The 20,705-nt window shown below is 42.4% G+C and overlaps 1 protein-coding gene and 1 long non-coding RNA gene across 7 annotated transcripts in view; one reads left to right on the top strand and one right to left on the bottom strand.

Moving 5' to 3' along the window:
• LOC137778044 (uncharacterized) overlaps positions 1 to 20,705 on the top strand; it is a 55,347-nt gene that overhangs the window by 12,157 nt on the left and 22,485 nt on the right. For all 6 annotated transcript variants that reach the window (XR_011076719.1, XR_011076720.1, XR_011076717.1 and 3 more), the window contains 2 exons: positions 9,514 to 9,578; positions 12,762 to 12,943. This is a non-coding gene — a long non-coding RNA (uncharacterized lncRNA). The remainder of the gene's footprint in view (positions 1 to 9,513; positions 9,579 to 12,761; positions 12,944 to 20,705) is intronic.
• On the bottom strand, positions 6,566 to 6,976 carry LOC137777698 (histone H3.3-like). Its single transcript, XM_068564615.1, has one exon. The coding sequence runs from the start codon at positions 6,974 to 6,976 to the stop codon at positions 6,566 to 6,568; it is 411 nt and encodes a 136-aa protein (XP_068420716.1).

Below are 20,705 nucleotides of genomic sequence, written 5' to 3'. Positions count from 1 at the left end.
GAGTGTAATTGCTTTACAATGGTGTGTTAGTTTCTGCTTTATATCAAAGTGAATCAGCTATACATATACATATATCCCCATATCTCTTCCCTCTTGCATCTCCCTCCCTCCCGCCCTCCCTATCCCACCCCTCTAGGTGGTCACAAAGCACCGAGCTGATCTCCCTGTGCTATGCGGCTGCTTTCCACTAGCTATTGGTTTTACATTTGGTAGTGTATATATGTACATGCCACTCTCTCACTTTGTCCCAGCTTACCCTTCCCCCTCCCCGTGTCCTCAAGTCCCTTCTCTAGTAGGTCTGCGTCTTTATTCCCGTCCTGCCCCTAGGTTGTTCATGACCTCTTTTTTTTTTTTAGATTCCATATATATGTTTTAGCATACGGTATTTGTTTTTCTCTTTCTGACTTACTTCACTCTGTATGACAGACTCTAGGTCCATCCACCTCACTACAAATAACTCAATTTTGTTTCCTTTTTGGCTGAGTAATATTCCATTGTATATATGTGCCACATCTTCTTTATCCATTCATCTGTCGTTGGACACTTAGGTTGCTTCCATGTCCTGGCTATTGTAAATAGAGCTGCAGTGAACATTGTGGTACATGACTCTTTTTGAATTATGGTTTTCTCAGGGCCCCCAGTCTAATCTTAACAGTGACCAGTATAATCTTGTTATGTGTATATCAAATCATACCACTCTGCTGAAAACTATCCACTGGGTCCCACCCAGATTAAAAACTAAAGTCCTTCAAGTGATCTATAAGGCTGCATGGGATCTTCAACATAACCCTCTCCCAGCTGCTCTGACCTCATCATCTATCACTTTCCCTTTGTGCTCTGGCCACACTGGTCTCCTTGCAGTTGCTCCAACATGCCAAGCCTTGGGACCTTTGTAGTTGTTTTTTCTGGAACACTTTTTCCAGATGTCAGTGTGGCCTCCTCCGTTACCTCCTTCAGGTTTCTGCCCAACTGTCACCTAATCTAAGCATTCCTTGACCATCCTATTTAAAGTAAAAACCATCTCCTGCTCTGTGCCTTCCTTGTTTCCCTTCCCTGCTTTATTTTTCTCCACAGAACTTATTACTATTTGACATACTGTTCATTCATTCATTCATTCATTCATTATTTAGATATTTTGAGTCCTGCCTACTGTGTACCAGGCACTGTTCTAGGAACTCTCTACTATAGTTTATTATTTGTCACCCATGACTAGAATGTAAATTTCATCCACTTTGTTTTGCTCATTGCTATAACCCCACCTCCTAGAACAGTACCTAGCACATAGGAGTTGAATGAATAAATTTATTCTTTTTTAAAAAATTTATTTATTTTTTTGGCTGTGTTGGGTCTTAGTGGCAGCATGTGGGATCTTTCTTTGTGGCGAGTGGACTCTTCATTGTGGCGCACAGGCTTTTCTCTAGTTGTGGTGCATGGGCTCCAGAGCGCGTGGGCTCAGTAGTTGCAGCATGCGGGCTTAGTTGCCCCGTGGCATGTGGGATCTTAGTTCCCCTACCAGAGATCGAACCCATGTCCCCTGCATTGGAAGGCGGATTCTTAACCAGTGGACCACCAGGGAAGTCCCAAAGTTATTCATTTTTAAACAAAAATGTATTGAATAAATAGAAGGTTGTGTACCAGTTAATAGATCTGTATGAACAAGACATTGTTCCTGCCCTCAAGTTGCTCACTCTAAAAAACACTTATTTTGAACTGTGCTCACTAGCAGGATAAAGTGATACATCATTTTGGAATTGGGGAGGTAAGAACTGGTGTGCGGGGGTATGGTATGGATATCTTCAGAGATGAAGTCCTGCTTTGTTAGGCTTATCAGTAATTTGCACTGTTTCTGGGAGGGCAGGATTGATGATAGCTCACTGCATTACTGGCTTTTTGGGTTACAACATCTGTTCTTACCTTGTTAGAGCAAGAGTTTCTTAAAAATCCCATTATCAGTCTTGGTTCTTTTTAACCTTCAAGGAACCATCTGTCATAACCACTTCCTCTCAGGCTTAGTGAAGGAGTTTACTATCTTTACCTTCCTCCATATCTGTAAGTTCTTTTCCAGAGACCCTGGCCATCCACTTACCAGCTGTATGGTCGTGAACCTCTCTGAACCTCAGTTTCTGTGCTTGTCAAACGGAGATGATGATGAATGACACCAGTCTTACTTCTTGTGAGGATTAAGTGACTAAATAATCTGCTGGTTTTGAGAACAGGAGAGTGGAAAGGGGAAGGAGGTAGAGAACAATTAAAAAAAAAATACTGTATATCTGTGCTTTATTTATTTTTTAAAATATTTATTTTTCTTTTTGGCTGAGTCAGGTCTTAGTTGCAGCATACGGGATCTTTGTTGCGGCGTGTGGGCTCTTTAGCTGTGGCGTGTGGGCTCTGTAGTTGTGGCACATGGGTTCCAGAGCACGTGGGCTCTGTAGTTGGGGCACGCGGGCTCTCTAGTTGTGGCGCGTGGGCTTAGTTGCCCTGCGCCATGTGGGATCTTAGTTTCCCAACCAGGGATCGAACCCGCGTCTCCTGCATTGGAAGGCGGATTCTTAATCACTGGACCACCAGGGAAGTCCGATCTGTGCTTTATTTTGAAAAATATAATAAGCATATGTTTCTTTTCTAATGAGAGTAGTGAAGATTTTATTTTTTAAAAACAGACTTTAATATATTGTTTTTTATAGAGTAGCAGGTTTATAGAAAATATTTCCTTGCCTCTCCAGCCAGATACTTACTGCTGTATTACATGAGGGAGATGAAATACTAGAACCTCACTGCAGGCTGCCCAGTGAGCTGGTTGGTATCTAGGTAGGAAAGCAGCCATTTCCCTTTACGTGAAATTAGAACTCAGGAGGTAGTAGTATTTGAGAGTCTCAAAGGGATTGATGATGATGATAATGACAACAACGGCAATAATGGTAATGGTGAACCTACCTTGATGAACAAGGCCCTGCACTAAGCACTTTATATGGATTGGCTTATTTTAACAACGTAACAACCATATGAAGCTGGTGCTATGAGAAGTAGAGCAGCGTAGGAGGAGGGAGCATAGACTCTGAGGTCAGACCTCCTGTACTGACATCTCAACTTTGCCAGTAACTAGCCATGTGGCCTTGAATAAGAAGACTGTGCCTCATTTTCCTCATCTGTAAAATGAGGGTACTAAGGTACCAGCCTCATCAGGTGTTTGTGATGATTAAGTAATGTAAGCCATGTAAAGTGCTTAATGTAGTGCTTGGCACATAGAGAGTGCTCACCAGATGTCAGCTGTTATCATAATCAAAATAGCTGTTATTCTCATTTAACAGATGGAGAAATAAAGGCTTAGAGAGAGGTAAGGTAATTTGCTTAAGTGGTACAGCAAATAAATGATGGAACAGGAATTTGCATTTCAGGCTGTCAGACTCCAGAGCTCTTGTTCTTAACCTTTACACTATACCACCCGTCGTGGGTTAAGAGGAAGAGACTGGACCCACAAGAATTGCATTTTGGGTTTGGACCTCCCTAACTTTTATCTGTGATCTTAAATATCTTGTCACTATAACATGTACTTGGTTATTCTCTGAGTTGAATCTTTCCTAGATCCAAAGAAATGAATGAGTGATGGATTAGTTGTAGTCTTCCCCTGCTAGGGATTGGGTGTTCCTGGCCAGGACCAGGAAATGGAGCTAAGCAAATACCTTTGTTCTTCCCAGTGCTCTTTGGACCAGAAGTAGGAGCCTGTCTCGTCTCATTTGTTATTATGATTGTCTTTCTTCTTAATGCAACTGGTAATGATGAGAAACAGAGGAAGCAGTATACACATTGAGCACTTTCTGTGCGCCATGCATTTTACATGGATTATCTCATCATATCCTTAAAATAACTATAAGGTAGTAACTCTTATTCCTATTTTATAGAAACAGAGAGGTTAGGAAACTTGCTTAAAGTCACAGTAAGTGGTAGAGCTGGGATTTTTTTTAAAAAATATTTATTTATTTATTTACATATGTATGCATGCATGCATGCTGCGCCGGGTCTTAGTTGCAGCATGTGGGATCTAGTTCCCTGACCAGGGATTGAACCCGGGTCCCCTGCATTGGGAGCACGGAGTCTTAACTGCTGGACCACCAGGAAGTCCCCCTAGAGCTGGGATTTGAATAAGCAGTCTGGCTCCAGAGTCCATGCTCTTAACCTCTGCACTCTACTGCTTCTATTTCTCTTCTACCTGTGTAAAGTACGTAGTATGGGTCAGTAGCATGGGACTTAGTAGGGCCAGTCCTACTGAAAAATGGGACAACTTTACTGGGCTAGGAATGAGGAGGCCTGCGATCTTGTCTTGACCCTGCCACCAACTTGCCACATCTAGGACTTCACTTTTCTCAGCCTGTTGTCCTCATTTGTTAAACAAAGGGGTTGCTCTACATGGTCTCTGAGATGGTCCTTCTAACTCTGATATTCTGTAATTGATCATATGAAGTGAGGAGGATAATACCTGCTCAGCTCCTTGATCTGGAGCATTGGTATTTGTGAGGTTTTAGGGAGCCTGCTTTGTGCAAAGGAAGATGATAGATTTCAGGGCAGAGAATGAGCTGCCTTCCTGAAGAAGGTTGATCTGGGCTCTTTTTTGAGGCTGGTTGCCAAGGGAACCTAGCCACTGGCCAGCAGCAGCCAGGATTGCTTTGGTTGAGGGTTGGGAACAGATAACTAGAACAAGCAGCACATTTAGGTTTCACTTTCCACCCCCACTCCCATTCACCACAGCTACCTGCTAGTTGTATACACTTTCTTTGTTAGGCACTGTTTTAAGTACTTTATAAAGTATCATATTATTTAATCTTCATAGTAATCTTATGAGATGGGTACTATTATTGTTCTAAATTTACAGACAATAAGAGTGAGGCAAATAGAGTTAAGTAATTTGTCCACATTTACTTAAGTGGAAAGTGGTATCAAACCCACTAAGTTGTACTGGCTTCTTGGTCGGACCTTGAAAAAAAATGCAGAGGGAAAACTCATTAGTTATTTATTAGTGGGTTTTGTTTTGTTTATTTGTTTGCCTTGTTTTTGTTTTATTTAATAGAATGACAGACACTTGGAATTGGAAAGGGCCTTTGAGGTAATACAATCAATCTCCTTGTCTCCAGACTTCCGTTCAGTTACAGAATTGCTTTATATGGTCCCCGGACAGATGATCATTTAAATCAGGGGTCCCCAACCCCCCGGCCGCGGACTGGTACCAGTCTGCGGCCTGTTAGGAACCGGGCCGCACAACAGGAGGTGAGCAGCGGGCAAGCGAGCGAGCGAACCTTCATCTGCTGCTCACCATCGCTCGCATTACCGCCTGAACTCTCCCCCCGCCACCTTCCTTTCGTGGAAAAATTGTCTTCCATGAAACTGGTCCCTGGTGCCAAAAAGGTTGGGGACAGCTGATTTAAATTATTTTTGAATACTTCCATTGCTGGGAAGCTCATCACTTCTTGAGGAATCCCATTATAGTTGTTTTTTTTTCTTTTCCATTATGGTTTACTACAGGATACTGAGTATAGTTTTGTGTGCTATACAGTAGGACCGTGTTGTTTATCTGTTTTGTTTTTTGTTTTAATTTGGCTGTGTCAGGTTTTAGTTGTGGCACGCAGGATCTTTCATTGTGGTGAGTGGGCTCTTCGTTGTGGCATGCGGGCTTCTCTCTAGTTGTGGCGCGTGGGCTCCAGAGTGCGTGGGCTCAGTAGTTGCACCATGCAGGCTTAGTTAACCCGCAGCCTCCGGGATCTTATTAGTTCCCCAACCAGGGATCGAACCCGTGTCCCCTGCATTGGAAGGCGGATTCTCAACCACTGGACCACCAGGGAAGTACCCTGTTTATCTGTTTTATATATAGTAGTTTGTATCTGCTAATCCCAAACTCCTTATTTATCCCTCCTCCACCCCCTTTCCCTTTTGGTAACCACAAATTTGTTTTTTATATCTGTGAGTCTTTTTCTGTTTTGTAAATAAGTTCATTGGTATCATATTTTAGATTCCATGTGTAAATGATATCATGTGGTATTTGTCTTTCTCTTTTTGACTTCACTTAGTATGATAATCTCTAGGTCCATCCATGTTGCCAAACATGGCATTATTTCATTTTTTTTTAACGGCTGAGTAATATTCCATTGTGTGTATATGTACCACATTTTCTTTATTCATCTGTGGATGGACATTTAGGTTGCTTCCATGTCTTTGCTACTGTAAATAATGCTGCTATGAACTTTGGGGTGCCTGTATTTTTTTTCATTGTCCAGAAAAATTTAACAGGTTTATATATAATTGTTATAAAATTGAACTGCTGAAACTTGTTTACTGAAACATTTTGACTTGCATTAATGCTTTAGGTCCCCGCATTTATATTAAAAATTCACACACAAATGAAAATGGAAAAATTGCCAATACCTGATTTCTGTCCCCTGTTTTTCCACCTTCAATCATATACTTAGGTACCTTTTGACCCCATGGGGAAAAAAAATCTAATGTTCAGAACTACCAATAACAGGAAGAAGAGAAATTTTTTTTTCAAGAATGAACTATGTCCCATCAGAGTGGATTCTTAAGGGTGTTTTCCATGTATGTGGCGTGCTAGCCGGATGTCGCTTGGCATAATTGTTACACGTTTGGCATGGATAGCACACAGGTTGGTGTCTTCAAAAAGCCCAGCCAGATAGATCTCAGTTTCCTCCTGCAAAGCACCAGTAGCTGCACTCCGGAAGCGCAGATCTGTTTTGAAGTCTTGAGCAATTTTCCGTGCCAGATGCTGGAAGGGAAGTTTGTGAATCAGAAGTTCAGTACACTTATGACAACGTCTGATTTCACGGAGTGCCATGGTACCAGGCCTGTAACGCTGAGGTTTCTTCAGCCTTCCAGTAGAGGGCACACTCTTGCGAGCAGCTTTTGTAGCCAGTTTCTTCCTTGGTGCTTTACCACCGGTCGATTTGTAGGCAGCCCGCTTTGTTCGAGCCATGGTGTAGAGACCTCCTTACTTACCCTACTTCTCCTTCAGCTGGAGCTTGGCTGCCTGTATCTTTTCAAATTAGAGTTTTCTCCGTATATATACCCAGGAGTGAGATTGCTGAATCATATGGCAACTCTATATTTAGTTTTTTAGGGAACCTCCATACTGTTTTCCATAGTGGCTGCACCAATTTACATTCCCACCAACAGTGTAGGAGGGTTCCCTTTTCTTCATACCCTCTCCAGCATTTGTTATTTGTAGACCTTATTAGTGATGGCCATTCTGGCTGGTGTGAGGTGATACTTCATCACAGCTTTGATTTGCGTTTCTCTAACAATCAGCGATGTTGAGCATCTTTTCATGTGCCTATTGGCCCTCTGTATGTCATCTTTGGAGAAATGTCTGTTTAGGTCTTCTGCCCATTTTTTAATCGGGTGGTTTGTTTTTCTGTTATCGAATTGTATGAGCTGTTTGTGTATTTCGGCAATTAAGCCCTTGTTGATGGTATTGTTTGCAAATATTTTCTCCCATTCTGTAGATTGTCTTTTCATTTTGTTTATGGTTTCTCCCATTATACTGTTGAATAGCTCTCACTGATAGAAAATTATTTCTTGTTTTGAATTGAAATCTAATTGAGGTATCTTCTCATCATTTATAGGCCTGTCTCCTGGAACCATACAGGGTATAATCCATCTTCCACATCCAATCTTGTGAATGTTTGGAGACGTTCTTCCTGTTTATAAGGAGTATTTGCAGTTTTCTCATAGCATCTAAACTTGCTTTCAGTTCAGATTGGTCTGCACAAAAGCATTCTCTGTCTCTCGCTATTTGCAAGTGCAGCCTTGCAACAAATTATGCTTCACATCTTGTGATTAGTTAGCACAGAGTGTGGGCCCTTCCCACATCCTTGGAGAATGAATGGTTAGTGAGCTGAATCTATACAGTTTTATATGAGCCTGGTGGGTTTGCAGTCCCCTACTCAGAATCTCTAAGACATCAGGTTGCTGCTCCGTACACACTGTCAGAGATCACGAAATGGCTGGAAGTTTATCCGGGCACTTGATGAAACTGCATTTACTTCATGAGGCCACTAGGTGGTGTACAACTCGCAAACCCAGACTGCCAGGGAGGGTTGTGTATAGGACAGTTTCTGTTTGTACTTGGAAATGCCATCAGAAGTCGCTTGGTGCAATTTCATGAAGAGGTTTTCTTAGGGGGAGGGGAAACATGTCTTGCATATACTTTGTCTTTCTCGGCTTTGTTCCAATTTTAAATATTAATTTGACTAGGATACTTTGAGTGATTTTCTTAGACAAGGGGCATGGATGGTCCATTTATTTATTTACTTATTTATTTGTGTGTGTGTGTGTGTGTGTGTATCTTCATGTATGAATGATGTCTTGGCTGGGTTTAGGATTCTTTCTTTTTTTTCCTTTTTGGCTGCGCCACACGGCTTGTGGGATCTTAGTTCCCCAACCAGGGCTGGAAGCTGGGCCCTCGGCAGTGAAAGCACAGAGTCCTAACCACTGCACCGCCAGGGAATTCCCAAGGATTCTTGAATAGTAGTCCTAGTCTCTACAAAGTATGCAGCCTTGTACTGTCCAGTTTCTAGTAATACAGATGAAAAGTCCACTGCCAATAGGTTTCTCTTTCCTTTGTAAGTAATAACCATTTCTCTTTGAAAGTTTGTAAATTTTTTCTTCATGCTTAGTGTTTCATCATGATAGGCTTAGGTTTGATTTAAAAAAAAACAAAACCCTGCTTGTCACTTGATAAACCTTTTAGACTTAAAAACTTAAGTCTTTTCTCAGTTCAGGGAAGTTTTATTGCTTTTCTTCTGTCTGTTTCCAACCTCCTTACTTTATAGATGAGGAAACTGAGCCCAGAAAGGTTAAATGACTTACCTAAGGGTCACTCAGGTAGTTAAAATGAACCTCAAGCAAATAACCTGACTCCTTTGATGAGGTACACTTTTATTGTATTGAATATTGCTCTAGTGAGAGAGCCATTATGAACTAATTAGAAATTTTTTAGTGAGACAGGAATTTTTCCAAGGGGTCATGAGGAAATGAAGAAGGAAGAGGAGATGATAGAATTCGTTAGGATTAAAATGTGGCCCATATGAAGGACTGCAAAATTCAGAAGTTCCTCCCCCAACCCCATTATCCCAGTTATTGGAGATACCCCAAAGCTCTAAAACTTAATAAAGCCAGGAACTTGATTGAACATTTGGAGAATTTGATATTTAGTTGTCAGAAGTTGGATAAGTGTGGTCATGCCCTGTTGTAAATATTGGAAGATATGTAAATGGCATCTGAAGGCTTGGAGACAGATATCATAAACTGTCTTATCAGTGGTCTGGTTTCTGTTTTGAGTTCCAGCTTGGGACCCTTTTCTGCTGGGAACCACCTGTTCCTGGCTCTGTTGATCTTTGGATTTCCCCAGCCCTTCAGTCCCTTTCAGTTTTGAAATGAAACCTACCCCAGAGGGTGAGGTCAGGTACCGAGAGGACTTTGACAGCTCACACCAGATTGTTTTCTTTCCAGAGCCGTGCAGTATGTGACTGTGTGAGGCATGAGGCGCAGCAGGCCGTGATACAGACTAATTGATGGTGAGTCAGCTGTTGGGTAAGACCTCAGCTAGGCAGCGTCATCTCTTCGGGTAACCAGGAGAACATGTAGACCAAACATGTTGTCTTTCAGGCTCAGAAAGTTGAAAGTTAAGAGCACAGTCACCAGAGGTCTACCGTGATCTCTCTGCCTTTGGTTTACTGAAGAAGGAAAGGCTTTATTTCAGTGTCTTTTCTCCTCATTTATAGAACCTTCTTTTCAGGAAGAAGCCAAGTCCCTGGCCTCTTTCTGCTGCTCCAGGAAGTTTCTAAACTTTTACACTGTGCCTCCTGGAATTGCTGCTTTGATGGGGAATGATTCCTCTAGATATCCCTAGACCACCCCCCACCATGCCCCCAACCCCTTCACAGAATGCAGCTTCCCCTCTTCCTTTTGTTGTAAATGTCGTTTCCACCATGTTATGGCACTTCACTTGGAATCTTTATAAGTGGAACTGGCTGTTTCTTCAACTTGCCCGTACCGCTTCCCCCAGTTTTGCCTGACTGCCCCTCAGCCTCATCCCCCAGCACTGCAGAGCTGCTTCCAGATCTTTAAATACTTTTTCCGCTTTGAGACTGCTGCTGGCCTGTAAGGCCACCTGATCCCTGTCCTTGAAGCTGGCATCTGTACTTACTCTCCCATATTTGTTTAGGACTTTGCTATTTGACCTCCCTTCCTGGGGTTCTGGCCCAGTCTAGGGGATCTGTGGCCAAAATTGGCCTGGGGCCAAGGATTCAGGATAGAGCATGGAATTAGGGGGGCTTGGTGTTAACTTCTCAGACATGGGCAGATGGCAAGCCAGAAGATCTAAACATCAAGCCAGTCAGGGATGGAAGGAACAGAGAAAATTTACTATCTGAAGTAAAGGATGTCCTTTGTAGGCTCCCTCTTTTCCCACTTTTCAAAATTGAGTTATTTTTTAGAACAGTTTTAGGTTCATAGCAAAACTGAGTAGAAGGTACAGAAATTCCCATTATTTTTTGAAAAATTGATCTTTAATTTTACAGAGAATATAGTAATCTAAAAAAGTCAAAACATTGTAGATTTTTTTAAAAAATTCTTGAATGTATTTTACTTCAGATTGAAAAATGAACAGCTTCCACACTGTTCATTGCAAGATACACAGTATCTTGTACAGTGCTGGTCATTTGAGGAGATGTACACACCTCAATTTCTCCTTCATGCTTTTCTTTTAGAAAGATACTGTTTACCAAAAAGAAACTTCAGCAGTACAGGAAAAACTATTTTCCCAATAAATGTACGAGAAAACCTAAGATTCCCAGCGGAATCAAGATTATCTTCCTGCTACCACTACCTTAATATAATCACATGCTTATTGGAACACTAGTATCTGCACCCTAAGAGTACATTTACTTTCAACAGTGAGGGTGATTCTTTTTTTTAAAAATAAATTTATTTATTTATTTATTTATTTTTGGCTGCGTTGGGTCTTCGTTGCTGCGTGCGGGCTTTCTCTAGTTGTGGCAAGCGGGGGCTACTCTTCGTTGCGGTGCGCGGGCTTCTTGTTGCGGTGGCTTCCCTTGTTGTGGAGCACGGGCTCTAGGCGCGTGGGCTTCATTAATTGTGGCACAGGGGCTCAGTAGTTGTGGCTTACGGGCTTTAGAGCATGGAGTCAGTAGCTGTGGCGCATGGGCTTAGTTGCTCCGAGGCATGTGGGATCGTCCCGGACCAGGGCTCGACCCGTGTCCCCTGCATTGGCAGGTGGAGTCTTAACCACTGCGCCACCAGGGAAGTCCTGAAGTTTTTTTGTTTCTTTTTGTTTTTTTTAAAGACTCACCCTCGGGACTTCCCTGGTGGCGCAGTGGTTAAGAATCCGCCTGCCAATACAGGGGACACGGGTCGATCCCTGGTCTGGGAAGATCCCACATGCCGTGGAGCAACTAAGCCCATGCGCCACAGCTGCGGAACCTTTGCTCTAGAGCCAGCGAGCCACGACTACTGAGCCCGTGCACCTAGAGCCCGTGCTCCGCAACAAGAGAAGCCGCCGCAATGAGAAACCTGCGCACTGCAACGAAGAGTAGCCCACGCTTGCCACAACTAGAGAAAGCCCGCGCGCAGCAACAAAGACCCAACGCAGCCAAATAAATTTTTAAAAAACAAAAAAAAAGCAAACAACCAAAACTTCAGTGTAGTAAGTGTAACATGGGTCTCTGCAAGTATTAAGTGTCTGAAATAGGCAGCTAATACTGGATTTAATATTATTTTATAAATAATTGTTCCCTTAGCAATAAACATAAGTCTACACATTCACAGTAGTCCCAGAAAATAAATACTATGATTATGCACAGTATGTATGACAAACTAGTTTCAAACAAACCAGTTTCAGCATCTTGATAAAAATTCAGATCAAAATAAAATGTGACTCTAAAATTTAAAACATTGTCAAAATAACATCACATTTAATCTTCCACAGTTTACACAAGTATTATGAATTTCCAGTTTTGGAACACATTTTTCTGTTGTGAATTAAAATACGAACATACTGAAAACTGTTAATTTCAGAACATTGTAGATATTTTGAATACTCCTGCTCCCCGCTCCCCTGTTTCAATTATTTCTGTATTTCCAGAGGCAACCTGTTAGTGGTTTAGAATGTACCTCCCACACTCTGTGTGTGTTTGCGTACATATGTATGAACCCAGAAATTTTCTTTTTTTTCTTTTGGCCACACCATGCGGCATGTGGAACTTCCCCGACCAGGGGTTGAACCTGTGCCCCCTGCAGTGAAAGCGTGGAGTCTTACCACTGGACCACCAGGGAAGTCCCAGAAAATATTTAAAATGCTATTGCCGTGTTTTATTTATTTACACAAATGGGGTCACATTTTATGTATCATTTTTATATTTCTTTCTTTGATTCAGTAATGTGCCTTGACAGTATTCCATGTTGGTACATAAAGATACTTCTCGTTCTTTTTGGCTGCTGTATAATATTTCATAGACTAGCTATACTGTATTTTATTTATCTGTTTTCCTATTGAGGGACATTAAGGTATTTCCAGTTTTTTGTTGTTGTTAATGATTCTTTTTGTGTTTAAAAATTTTTTTTTAAATTTTCCTTATGTATTTTTAAAAAATTTATTTGTTTATTCAACTTACTGTGTTTTAAATGTCAGCAATCTGTTCCTAGGCTTTTTTTTTTTCCTTTCTTCCTGCTCCCCGTAGATGATCTCAACTTCTGTGACAGCTTCAGTTACCATCGACGCATGGATGATGACCAAATCTCTCTCCAGACCAGACTGTCCAACTGTTCACATGGACAGCTCCACTGGGATGTTTTGAAGACTCAGCAGAATGCAGCCTTCTGCTCTTCCCCTCTTGCTCTTCCTCCAGTGTCCTGTCATATGGTAAATAGCACCACCACCCACGCAGTTGCTGGGCCCAAGGCCTAGTAGTCATTCTAAGTCCTACCCCTTCCCTTCCCACAGCTGACAACCAGCCTATCAGAGGATTTGTCCTCCCCAATATTTCTTGGATCCAGTTGCCTTTTTCTTCTTCTTCTTCTTTTTATAAATTTATTTATTTATTTTTGGCTGTGTTGGGTCTTCATTGCTGTGCATGGGCTTTCTCTAGTTGCGGCGACTGGGGGCCACTCTTTCTTGCGGTGCGCGGGCTTCTCATTGCGGTGGCTTCTCTTGTTGTGGAGCAGTAGTTGTGGCACGTGGGCTCAGTAGTTATGGCTCTCGGGCTCTAGAGCATAGGCTCAGTAGTTGTAGTGCGCGGGCTTAGTTGCCCCGCAGCATGTGTGATCTTCCCGGACTAGGGCTCGAACCATGTCCCCTGCATTGGTAGGCGGATTCCGTGCCACCAGGGAAGTCCCCAGTTGCTTTCTTCTTCATTGCCACTATCCTCTACCTTAGTTTCCTAATTTATAAGATACAGTATTTGTGAGGTTTAAATGAATTAATATATAAAAAATGCTGAGAACAGTGGATCGGCAGCTAGTATGTGCTATGTGAGTATTAGCTATTGTCATCATCCTTGTTCCTGTCCCCTTCTTCCTCTTCTTCCCCTTAGTCTACATAATCCACTCTCATCTCTGTCTCCAGTCTTAATCTTATTCTCCCCTACCTCCATTCTGTTCTCTCCATTGTAGCCAGAGTGATCTTTATAAAATGTAAGAATGATCATGATCTAACTCCTCTGCTTAAAAAAGCTTCAGTGATCTTACTATTGGGCTTTTGCATGTGTGTATTGTTAACCCCGCTTAGAATGCTTTTTCCCTTGGTCTTTGAATGGCTGGTTCCTTTTTATTTAGATACCTACTTTTAAATGTCATCTCCTCAGAGAGGCTTTCCCCTGACCACCTAATGATTATAAAGTAGCCACCCATATACATACTTTCTAGCACATCACCTATTTTAGTTCTTTGCATAACACTTATCAATAAGTGATATTTTTCTAGTTTAGTCACATACTTGTTTATAGTCTCCTCCAATTAGAACGGAAATTCTCTGAGAACAGGGATATTGTCTGTTTCATTTACTGTTATAAATAAAACATAGGACAATGCCTAGCATATTGTAAGCACTCAGTGAATACTTGTTAAGTGAATGATTAAAACAGCTTCATATCTTATGAGACCCTTCTTGGTCTCTCCAGCATCATCTGCCCCAATATTTTCTCTACCTTGATCTCCCCAGCTCATCTCATCTCTTCAGATATGCTTTCTTGCTGCAGGGCCTTTACATATGCTGTTTCTTCTGCCTAGAACATGCTTCCTTAAATGTTCTGCCACTGCTTGGGTATCTCCTATTGATCCTTCAAGTTTCATCTTAGGTGTAACTTCACCTGACTAGCCTTCTTAATCTTACAGCTCCGCGTGCATTGCCTTTGACTATCATACATGTTGGGATTATTTAATTGTCTTTCTCCTTCATTAAACTGTAAGTTCTATCAGACAAAGGCCTATGTCTTGCTCACCATGTATTCTTAGTCCTAGCTGCTGTGGGATAGAAGGATCCCTTGAGGTGGAGGTGGTGGGCAGGAGGGATGGAGTACTAGGGATATCACCTGAGGGCTAAGAAGGTGTGCCTTAGAATGTCAGGGGGAGGTCTAGACATTTGACCTGGCTCATTGTTATTCTCCTTATTCCACCTTTGGTGATTCCAGTGTTTGCCTGGATGAACCAACTAACATACTTGGGATGAACCATCTAACATGCTTGTCTCTCTCCAGGACATCTTCATAAAATAAGGGTAAGCCTGGCAGGGGACTTGGCCATGAAGGGGCCCTGAGTGCCTAGGATCAAGGTTGAGGATCTGGATAGGCAGATTATTTATTCCGAGTGGCTGATGGCAGAATAACTGAGTGGAGTGCAGTCCTAAGCAAGGAAGGAAGCAAAAGACCTTAGGGATAAGGTGAGGGAAAGATGAAACAGGAAGCTAAATCATTAGGTCAAAAACCTAGAGAACCAGGATAGTGGGTAGAGTGTAAGAAGGGACAGAGCAAGCAGTTCAGGATTAAGGGCATAAATAGTCTTTGGGATTACTAAAATCATCTATTAGCTGTCTTATTTCTTTAGTGTGAAACCAGCTTTTGGATTATAGGAACAATCAGGTATTTGACATATAAGGGTTTGAGCTAAATTTTGTATTGCTTTGTATTTTATGTGCTATTTAAAGTCAAATCCCCAGAAATCCTACCTTACCTCCCTCAATACCCCAATTTAATTTCTGCTCCGAAGAGCCTCCCTTCCCTCCTTTTAAATATACTAGGTTCAACTTGCTCATATTTTTAAAAAGTCTCCTGTACAGAGGCCTGTAGCAGTCTTGGTGCTCCCTTCAGGTAGGCTGAGGATATTCCCTTCAGGTAGGGTAGGCACTCCTTCAGGTTACCTCCTCCTACCAAACTAGGCATAGGAGCTAGCCTCAGAAGTTCAGGACTCCCTGCCTAACCTGAATTTGTGGAATTTCTCTCTGAATTTTGGGGAGGGACATGGGAGTGTAGAATATAGGTTGGGACTCTCTTGGTGAGGCGTAGTAAGGAGTAGTGGAAGACTGGCTGGGTATGCATGGATGGTAGGATCTGAAGGTTGAAGGCAGTGGGCTTCAAAGTTTCTGACCTGGAATTGTCCTAGAGTTTATGGCAGCATTAGGGGGCTCTGATGTGCCAAGCGGAGAATCTTGGTGAGTAGGGCCGGTCGTTACCCCTTAGAGGTGTTCTGTATGTTTTTCTACTTAGCCTGGCGCTCTTCTACAGACTGACCAGTAGCTGGCATCATGGTGGATGCTGAAGGGGAATCATTGGGATAGAAACAGTATTTACTGAGGAGGAGTGTCATTCTCTTTTTGACTGTTGGATGGAGTGATTGTGTGCACATACTGGGCAGTCTAAGGCCCGGTCACCTGGCCTGTGTGAGGTGAAGCATCTGCACTCCCTTCCTAGTGTTCCACTGGGGAAACCAACCTAAGGCAGCCAGAGATCATGGCCATTGTTAGTGATTTCCCCAGGAGTGCTCTCTGTCTTTGATTCCTCTGCTCTCTAATCCCCATGCTCTGATGTCCTGCCTTCTATTTTCTGCTTTGGGGGCCTTCAAATTTCATAATCCCTTCTGACTTATATTTCTAGCTTATTTCATGCCCAGCTTGACTCTTGGTTCTATGTAGTCCCCTAATTTTGACGTTGCCATTCACCCTCAAGTGAGGGCCTTCCTCCATTAGCCCTATTCCTGGAGCTATGGTTTTGAAGCTTTAATACATCAGAATTATCCATGGGGGCAAGTATTGAGGGGCTGGCTACTTATTTAAAATGCAGATTCCTGGTCTTTACTCCTGCTCTCCTGACTGAGTAGGTATGGGTGGTAGCCAGGAATCTGCATTTTGATTGGCCTCCAGGTGACTCTCACACCAGTCATCATCTGCAGACCATATTTGAAGAAACTCTTACTTAGAGGACTGTGTTGACCCCTGCTCCCCTAGAGGGGAAGGAAAGGTTTTTTTTTTTTTTTTTTTAAATTTATTTATTTTTGGCTGCGTTGGGTCTTCGTTGGTGTGCACGGGCTTTCTCTAGTTGCGGCGAGTGGGGACTACTCTTCGTTGCAGTGCGCATGCTTATTGTGGTGGCTTCTCCTGTTGCGGAGCGTGGGCTCTAGGCTCACAGGCTTCAGTAGTTGTGGCACACGGGCTCAGTGGTCGTGGCACAGGGGCTTAGTTGCTCCGCGGCATGTGGGATCTTCCCAGACCAGGGCTCGAACCCGTGTCTCCTGCATTGGCAGGCAGATTCTTTTTTTTTTTTTTTTACACACACTGTTATTTATTTATTTTTATTTATTTATTTTTATTATTTATTATTTTTGGCTGTGTTGGGTCTTCGTTTCCGTGCAAGGGCTTTCTCCAGTTGCGGCGAGCGGGGGCCGCTCTTCATCGCGGTGCGCGGGCCTGTCACTGTCGCGGCCTCTCCCGTTGCGGAGCACAGGCTGCAGACGCGCAGGCTCAGTAGTTGTGGCTCACGGAGCTAGCCACTCCCTGGCATGTGGGATCTTCCCGGACTGGGGCACGAACCCGTGTCCCGGCAGGCAGATTCTTAACCATTGCGCCACCAGGGAAGCCCCAAGGAAAGGGTTTTGAACCCTTTACTTAGATCCTAAGGTCCCAGGAACCTTAATCTGTCACCTGTCTTCCAGTGGGGACAGTGGATAACTGTCCCTATGTACTGACACCTCATCTTCTCGTTGCCATAGTAGGCAAAGATCCCAGATGAGGTAGAGGGCCTTAATGATTCCCCCTGGCAGGTCAGTACTTCTGGAGTATACTGTGGACTTTGACTTTGGACTCTGAAAGCAGGCTAGAACATACACTTTGAAGGCTGCCAATTGCACTTCAGATTTGCCTCTGGGATGCCTCTTTTTCTGTACACAGTGACCCTGCCCTAAAGTAGGCTGTCTTTTGGTCTCCAAGCTGTCGTCACTCCCTATTGCAGCTGTCCTCTAAACAACTTCCACTATCCTTCTATAAAACAACCCAGCCTTGTCTCTCTCCTTTTCACATCCTCTCTTGTATTCCTGTTACCTTATACAATCAAGTCCAAATGTCTCAGGTTGGAATAAACAGTCTTGCACAATTTGACCCAAATTGTGGCCTACAAGGCCTAGCAAGATCTGGCCTCTGCCTGTATTTTAAGTCTCGTTTCAAGCCCCTCTCCTCCTTATCTCTGGCATGCACCCTCACCTGCTTGCAGTTCTTTCAGTTCTCTGGCTTCAGGGACTTGGCCTAGAATACTCTCTACCCTGCTCTTCACTTCATTAATTATCACTTGCCTTTAAGTTTCAGTTGAGCATTATCTTGTTTTGGAGGTCTTTTCTGGCCTCTCCATACAAAGCAACACCATGTTATTATCTTAGCACCTGTTTGTTTCCGTTAGACCACTTAATGCTTTTTACTGGTTATCTTTCCCTCTTACTAGATTATAAGCTCCATGAGGGCAGGGACCTTCTTGCTCATGGTTTTGTCTTCAGTGCCTAGTGCATAGAGGTACTCGATAAGGATTTGTTGACTAAATTGCCTTTCACCTTCTTGTCAGTAAGTGTGTTGGTGCTTTGTGGCTCTGCAGAACTCTCACCCTTTGTGCATGTGTTACCACTGCCAGAGCACCCTTTCTCTCATTGACTGGTCAGATTCCTTCTTGTCCTTTACCACTTCTCTAAGCAATTCTTTGACTTCCCCAGGCAGTGCTAGTTCAATAGAGATAGCACTTTGGTCCTCTTGATTGGACTTTTCACCCTGTGTGGCGATCTTCCCTATGCAAGAGATAGATGGTATTGCCCTTGGTTTACAGATGACAAGCCAGAGGCTCTGGGAGATGGATTAACTTGGAAATGGCAGAAACGGGATTCAAACCCTGATTCAGAGGGTCTGTAGAGCCCTCACTCATTCTATTTCACTGTGCTTTCTCTAAAAGAAACCAAATAGCAGACCCAGAGACACTGGGTGAAAGAGGTGGGGTTTTTTTGTTTTTTTTTTTTTAATTTTATTTATTTATTTATGGCTGTGTTGGGTCTTCGTTTCTGTGCCAGGGCTTTTTCTAGTTGCGGCAAGTGGGGGCCACTCTTCATCGCGGTGCGCGGGCCTCTCACTGTCGCGGCCTCTCTTGTTGCGGAGCACAGGCTCCAGACGCGCAGGCTCAGTAATTGTGGCTCATGGGCCTAGTTGCTCCGCGGCATGGGGGATCTTCCCAGACCAGGGCTCGAACCCGTGTCCCCTGCATTGGCAGGCAGATTCTCAACCACTGCGTCACCAGGGAAGCCCGAAAGAGGTGTTTTTAAAAAAATTTTCTTAAATAATGGAAGTGTGTGTGTGTGTGTGTGTCTATTTTTAATTTTCTCAGAGTTAAACACAGTAAAGGGTAGACAGTAGTTCCTCCTTATCTGAGGTTTTGCTTTCCACAGTTTCAATTACTTGAGGTCTGAAAATATTAAATGGAAAATTCCAGGAATAAACAATTCATAAGTTTTAAATTGCACACTGTTCTGAGCAGTGTGATGAAATCTTGTGCCATCCTGCTCCTTGCCATCCAGGACGTGAATCATCCTTTGTTCAGCATACCCATGCTGTGTATGCTATAGGAAGATACAGTATATATAGGGTTCAGTACTATCCATGGTTCCAGGATTTGGAACGTATCCCACATGGATAAGGGAGGACGGCTGTACTATTGACAAACCATTTATAAGGATGATAGAGTAAAGGGTGACCATAATATTTAGAGGATGGTGTGTATTTCATGTATTCCCTTGATCATACTGTTGGTGACTCCTTGTGACAATGACAAGTCAACATACAACCTAGTAGAAATGAGCCAAGGCGAAACACTATTAAATTCAAACTAAAGCAAATGTCAGTCATCATTTATAGTTGCTTGGAGGTATTATGAAGAGTGAAATCTGAACATTTTTGTTGAGGGGGAAAAATGTGCAAAATCAGTGTGCAAAGCCTTTAACACATTTTGCTTAAAAATACATCTTACTATATTGATAAGGGACTAGTTGAGTAAATTATGGTGGATAGCACCATATTAATACAGCAGTTAAAAAGAATGAGACAGGTGCACCCACCCTCACACACACACACTCACACAGCGATATAGAACAATCTCTAAGATCTATTGTTAAGAGAGAACTAAAGCAAGCAAAACAGAGTTTGTGGCATGCTAGTATTCGTATTTGAATGAAAAAAGGGGAGGACTCTATATACTTGTTATACCCAGACTACCCCTGGAGGTTTGTTTTTGTTGTTTTTTTTGATATCTTTTTGTGTTGCTGAAATTTTTTTTAACCCATGTGTGCATTACCTTTTTAAAAAATTCTGATAAAAGCATAAAATTTACTGTCTTAACCATTTTTAAGTTCACAGTTCAGTCGTATTAAGTATATTCATATTGTTGTCCAACAGATCACCAGAACTTTTTCATCTTGGACAGCTGAAACTCTTACACCCATTAAACAGCAATTCCTCATTTTTCCTTCCCCTTCGCCCCTGGTAACCACCCTTCTACTTTCTGTTTCTAGGAATTTGACTGTTTTAGATACCTCATATAAGTAGAATCATATACTATTTGTCTTCTTGTGTCTAGCTTATTTCACTTAGCAGAAAGTCCTTGAGGTTCTTGTATGTAGTACCATGTGACAGCACTTCCTCCTCTTTTAGGCTAAATAATATTTCATTTTTTGTTTGTACCACATTTTGTTTATATATGTTCATCTCTCAATATATTGCCCTTTATAATTTTTTTTAAAAAGCACTTTGCTTCACCCTGTGAACCTGAAGAGTTGAATGTAAATGTTGTGTGTGTATGGGGCAACAGGAACATGGGTTGGGGGCAGGTTAAATGGTATCTCCCTAAACTTTACAGCAAAGAGATTGGTTTTTTTCTAGTGAATGATTCCCAACTTTATGTATTGGATTTTTGTATTTGAGATTTTTCTTGAAGTGAAACACATTTCTGCTAAGAATAGAACAAAAAAAGGGGAGATTGTGTTGAAATTGAAGATACCTATGTGTACCGTGTGTCTAACATCATTTATCCCTCCATTTGTGTTACTAGCACCACTCTTGCACTAGAAATCTTAGAGCCCCTCCCCCTTTATTGAAGTATAGTTGATTTACAATATTA

The sequence above is a fragment of the Eschrichtius robustus genome, chromosome 15, assembly GCF_028021215.1.
Source record: "Eschrichtius robustus isolate mEscRob2 chromosome 15, mEscRob2.pri, whole genome shotgun sequence".
NCBI lineage: Eukaryota > Metazoa > Chordata > Mammalia > Artiodactyla > Eschrichtiidae > Eschrichtius > Eschrichtius robustus.
The sequence above is the reverse complement of the archived record's forward strand: the minus strand, read 5'-3'. Positions and strand labels throughout refer to the sequence as shown.

Bases quoted from the DNA above. Each gene is read 5' to 3' on its own strand.
- LOC137777698 (XM_068564615.1), bottom strand. From the start codon at position 6,976: ATGGCTCGAACAAAGCGGGCTGCCTACAAATCGACCGGTGGTAAAGCA.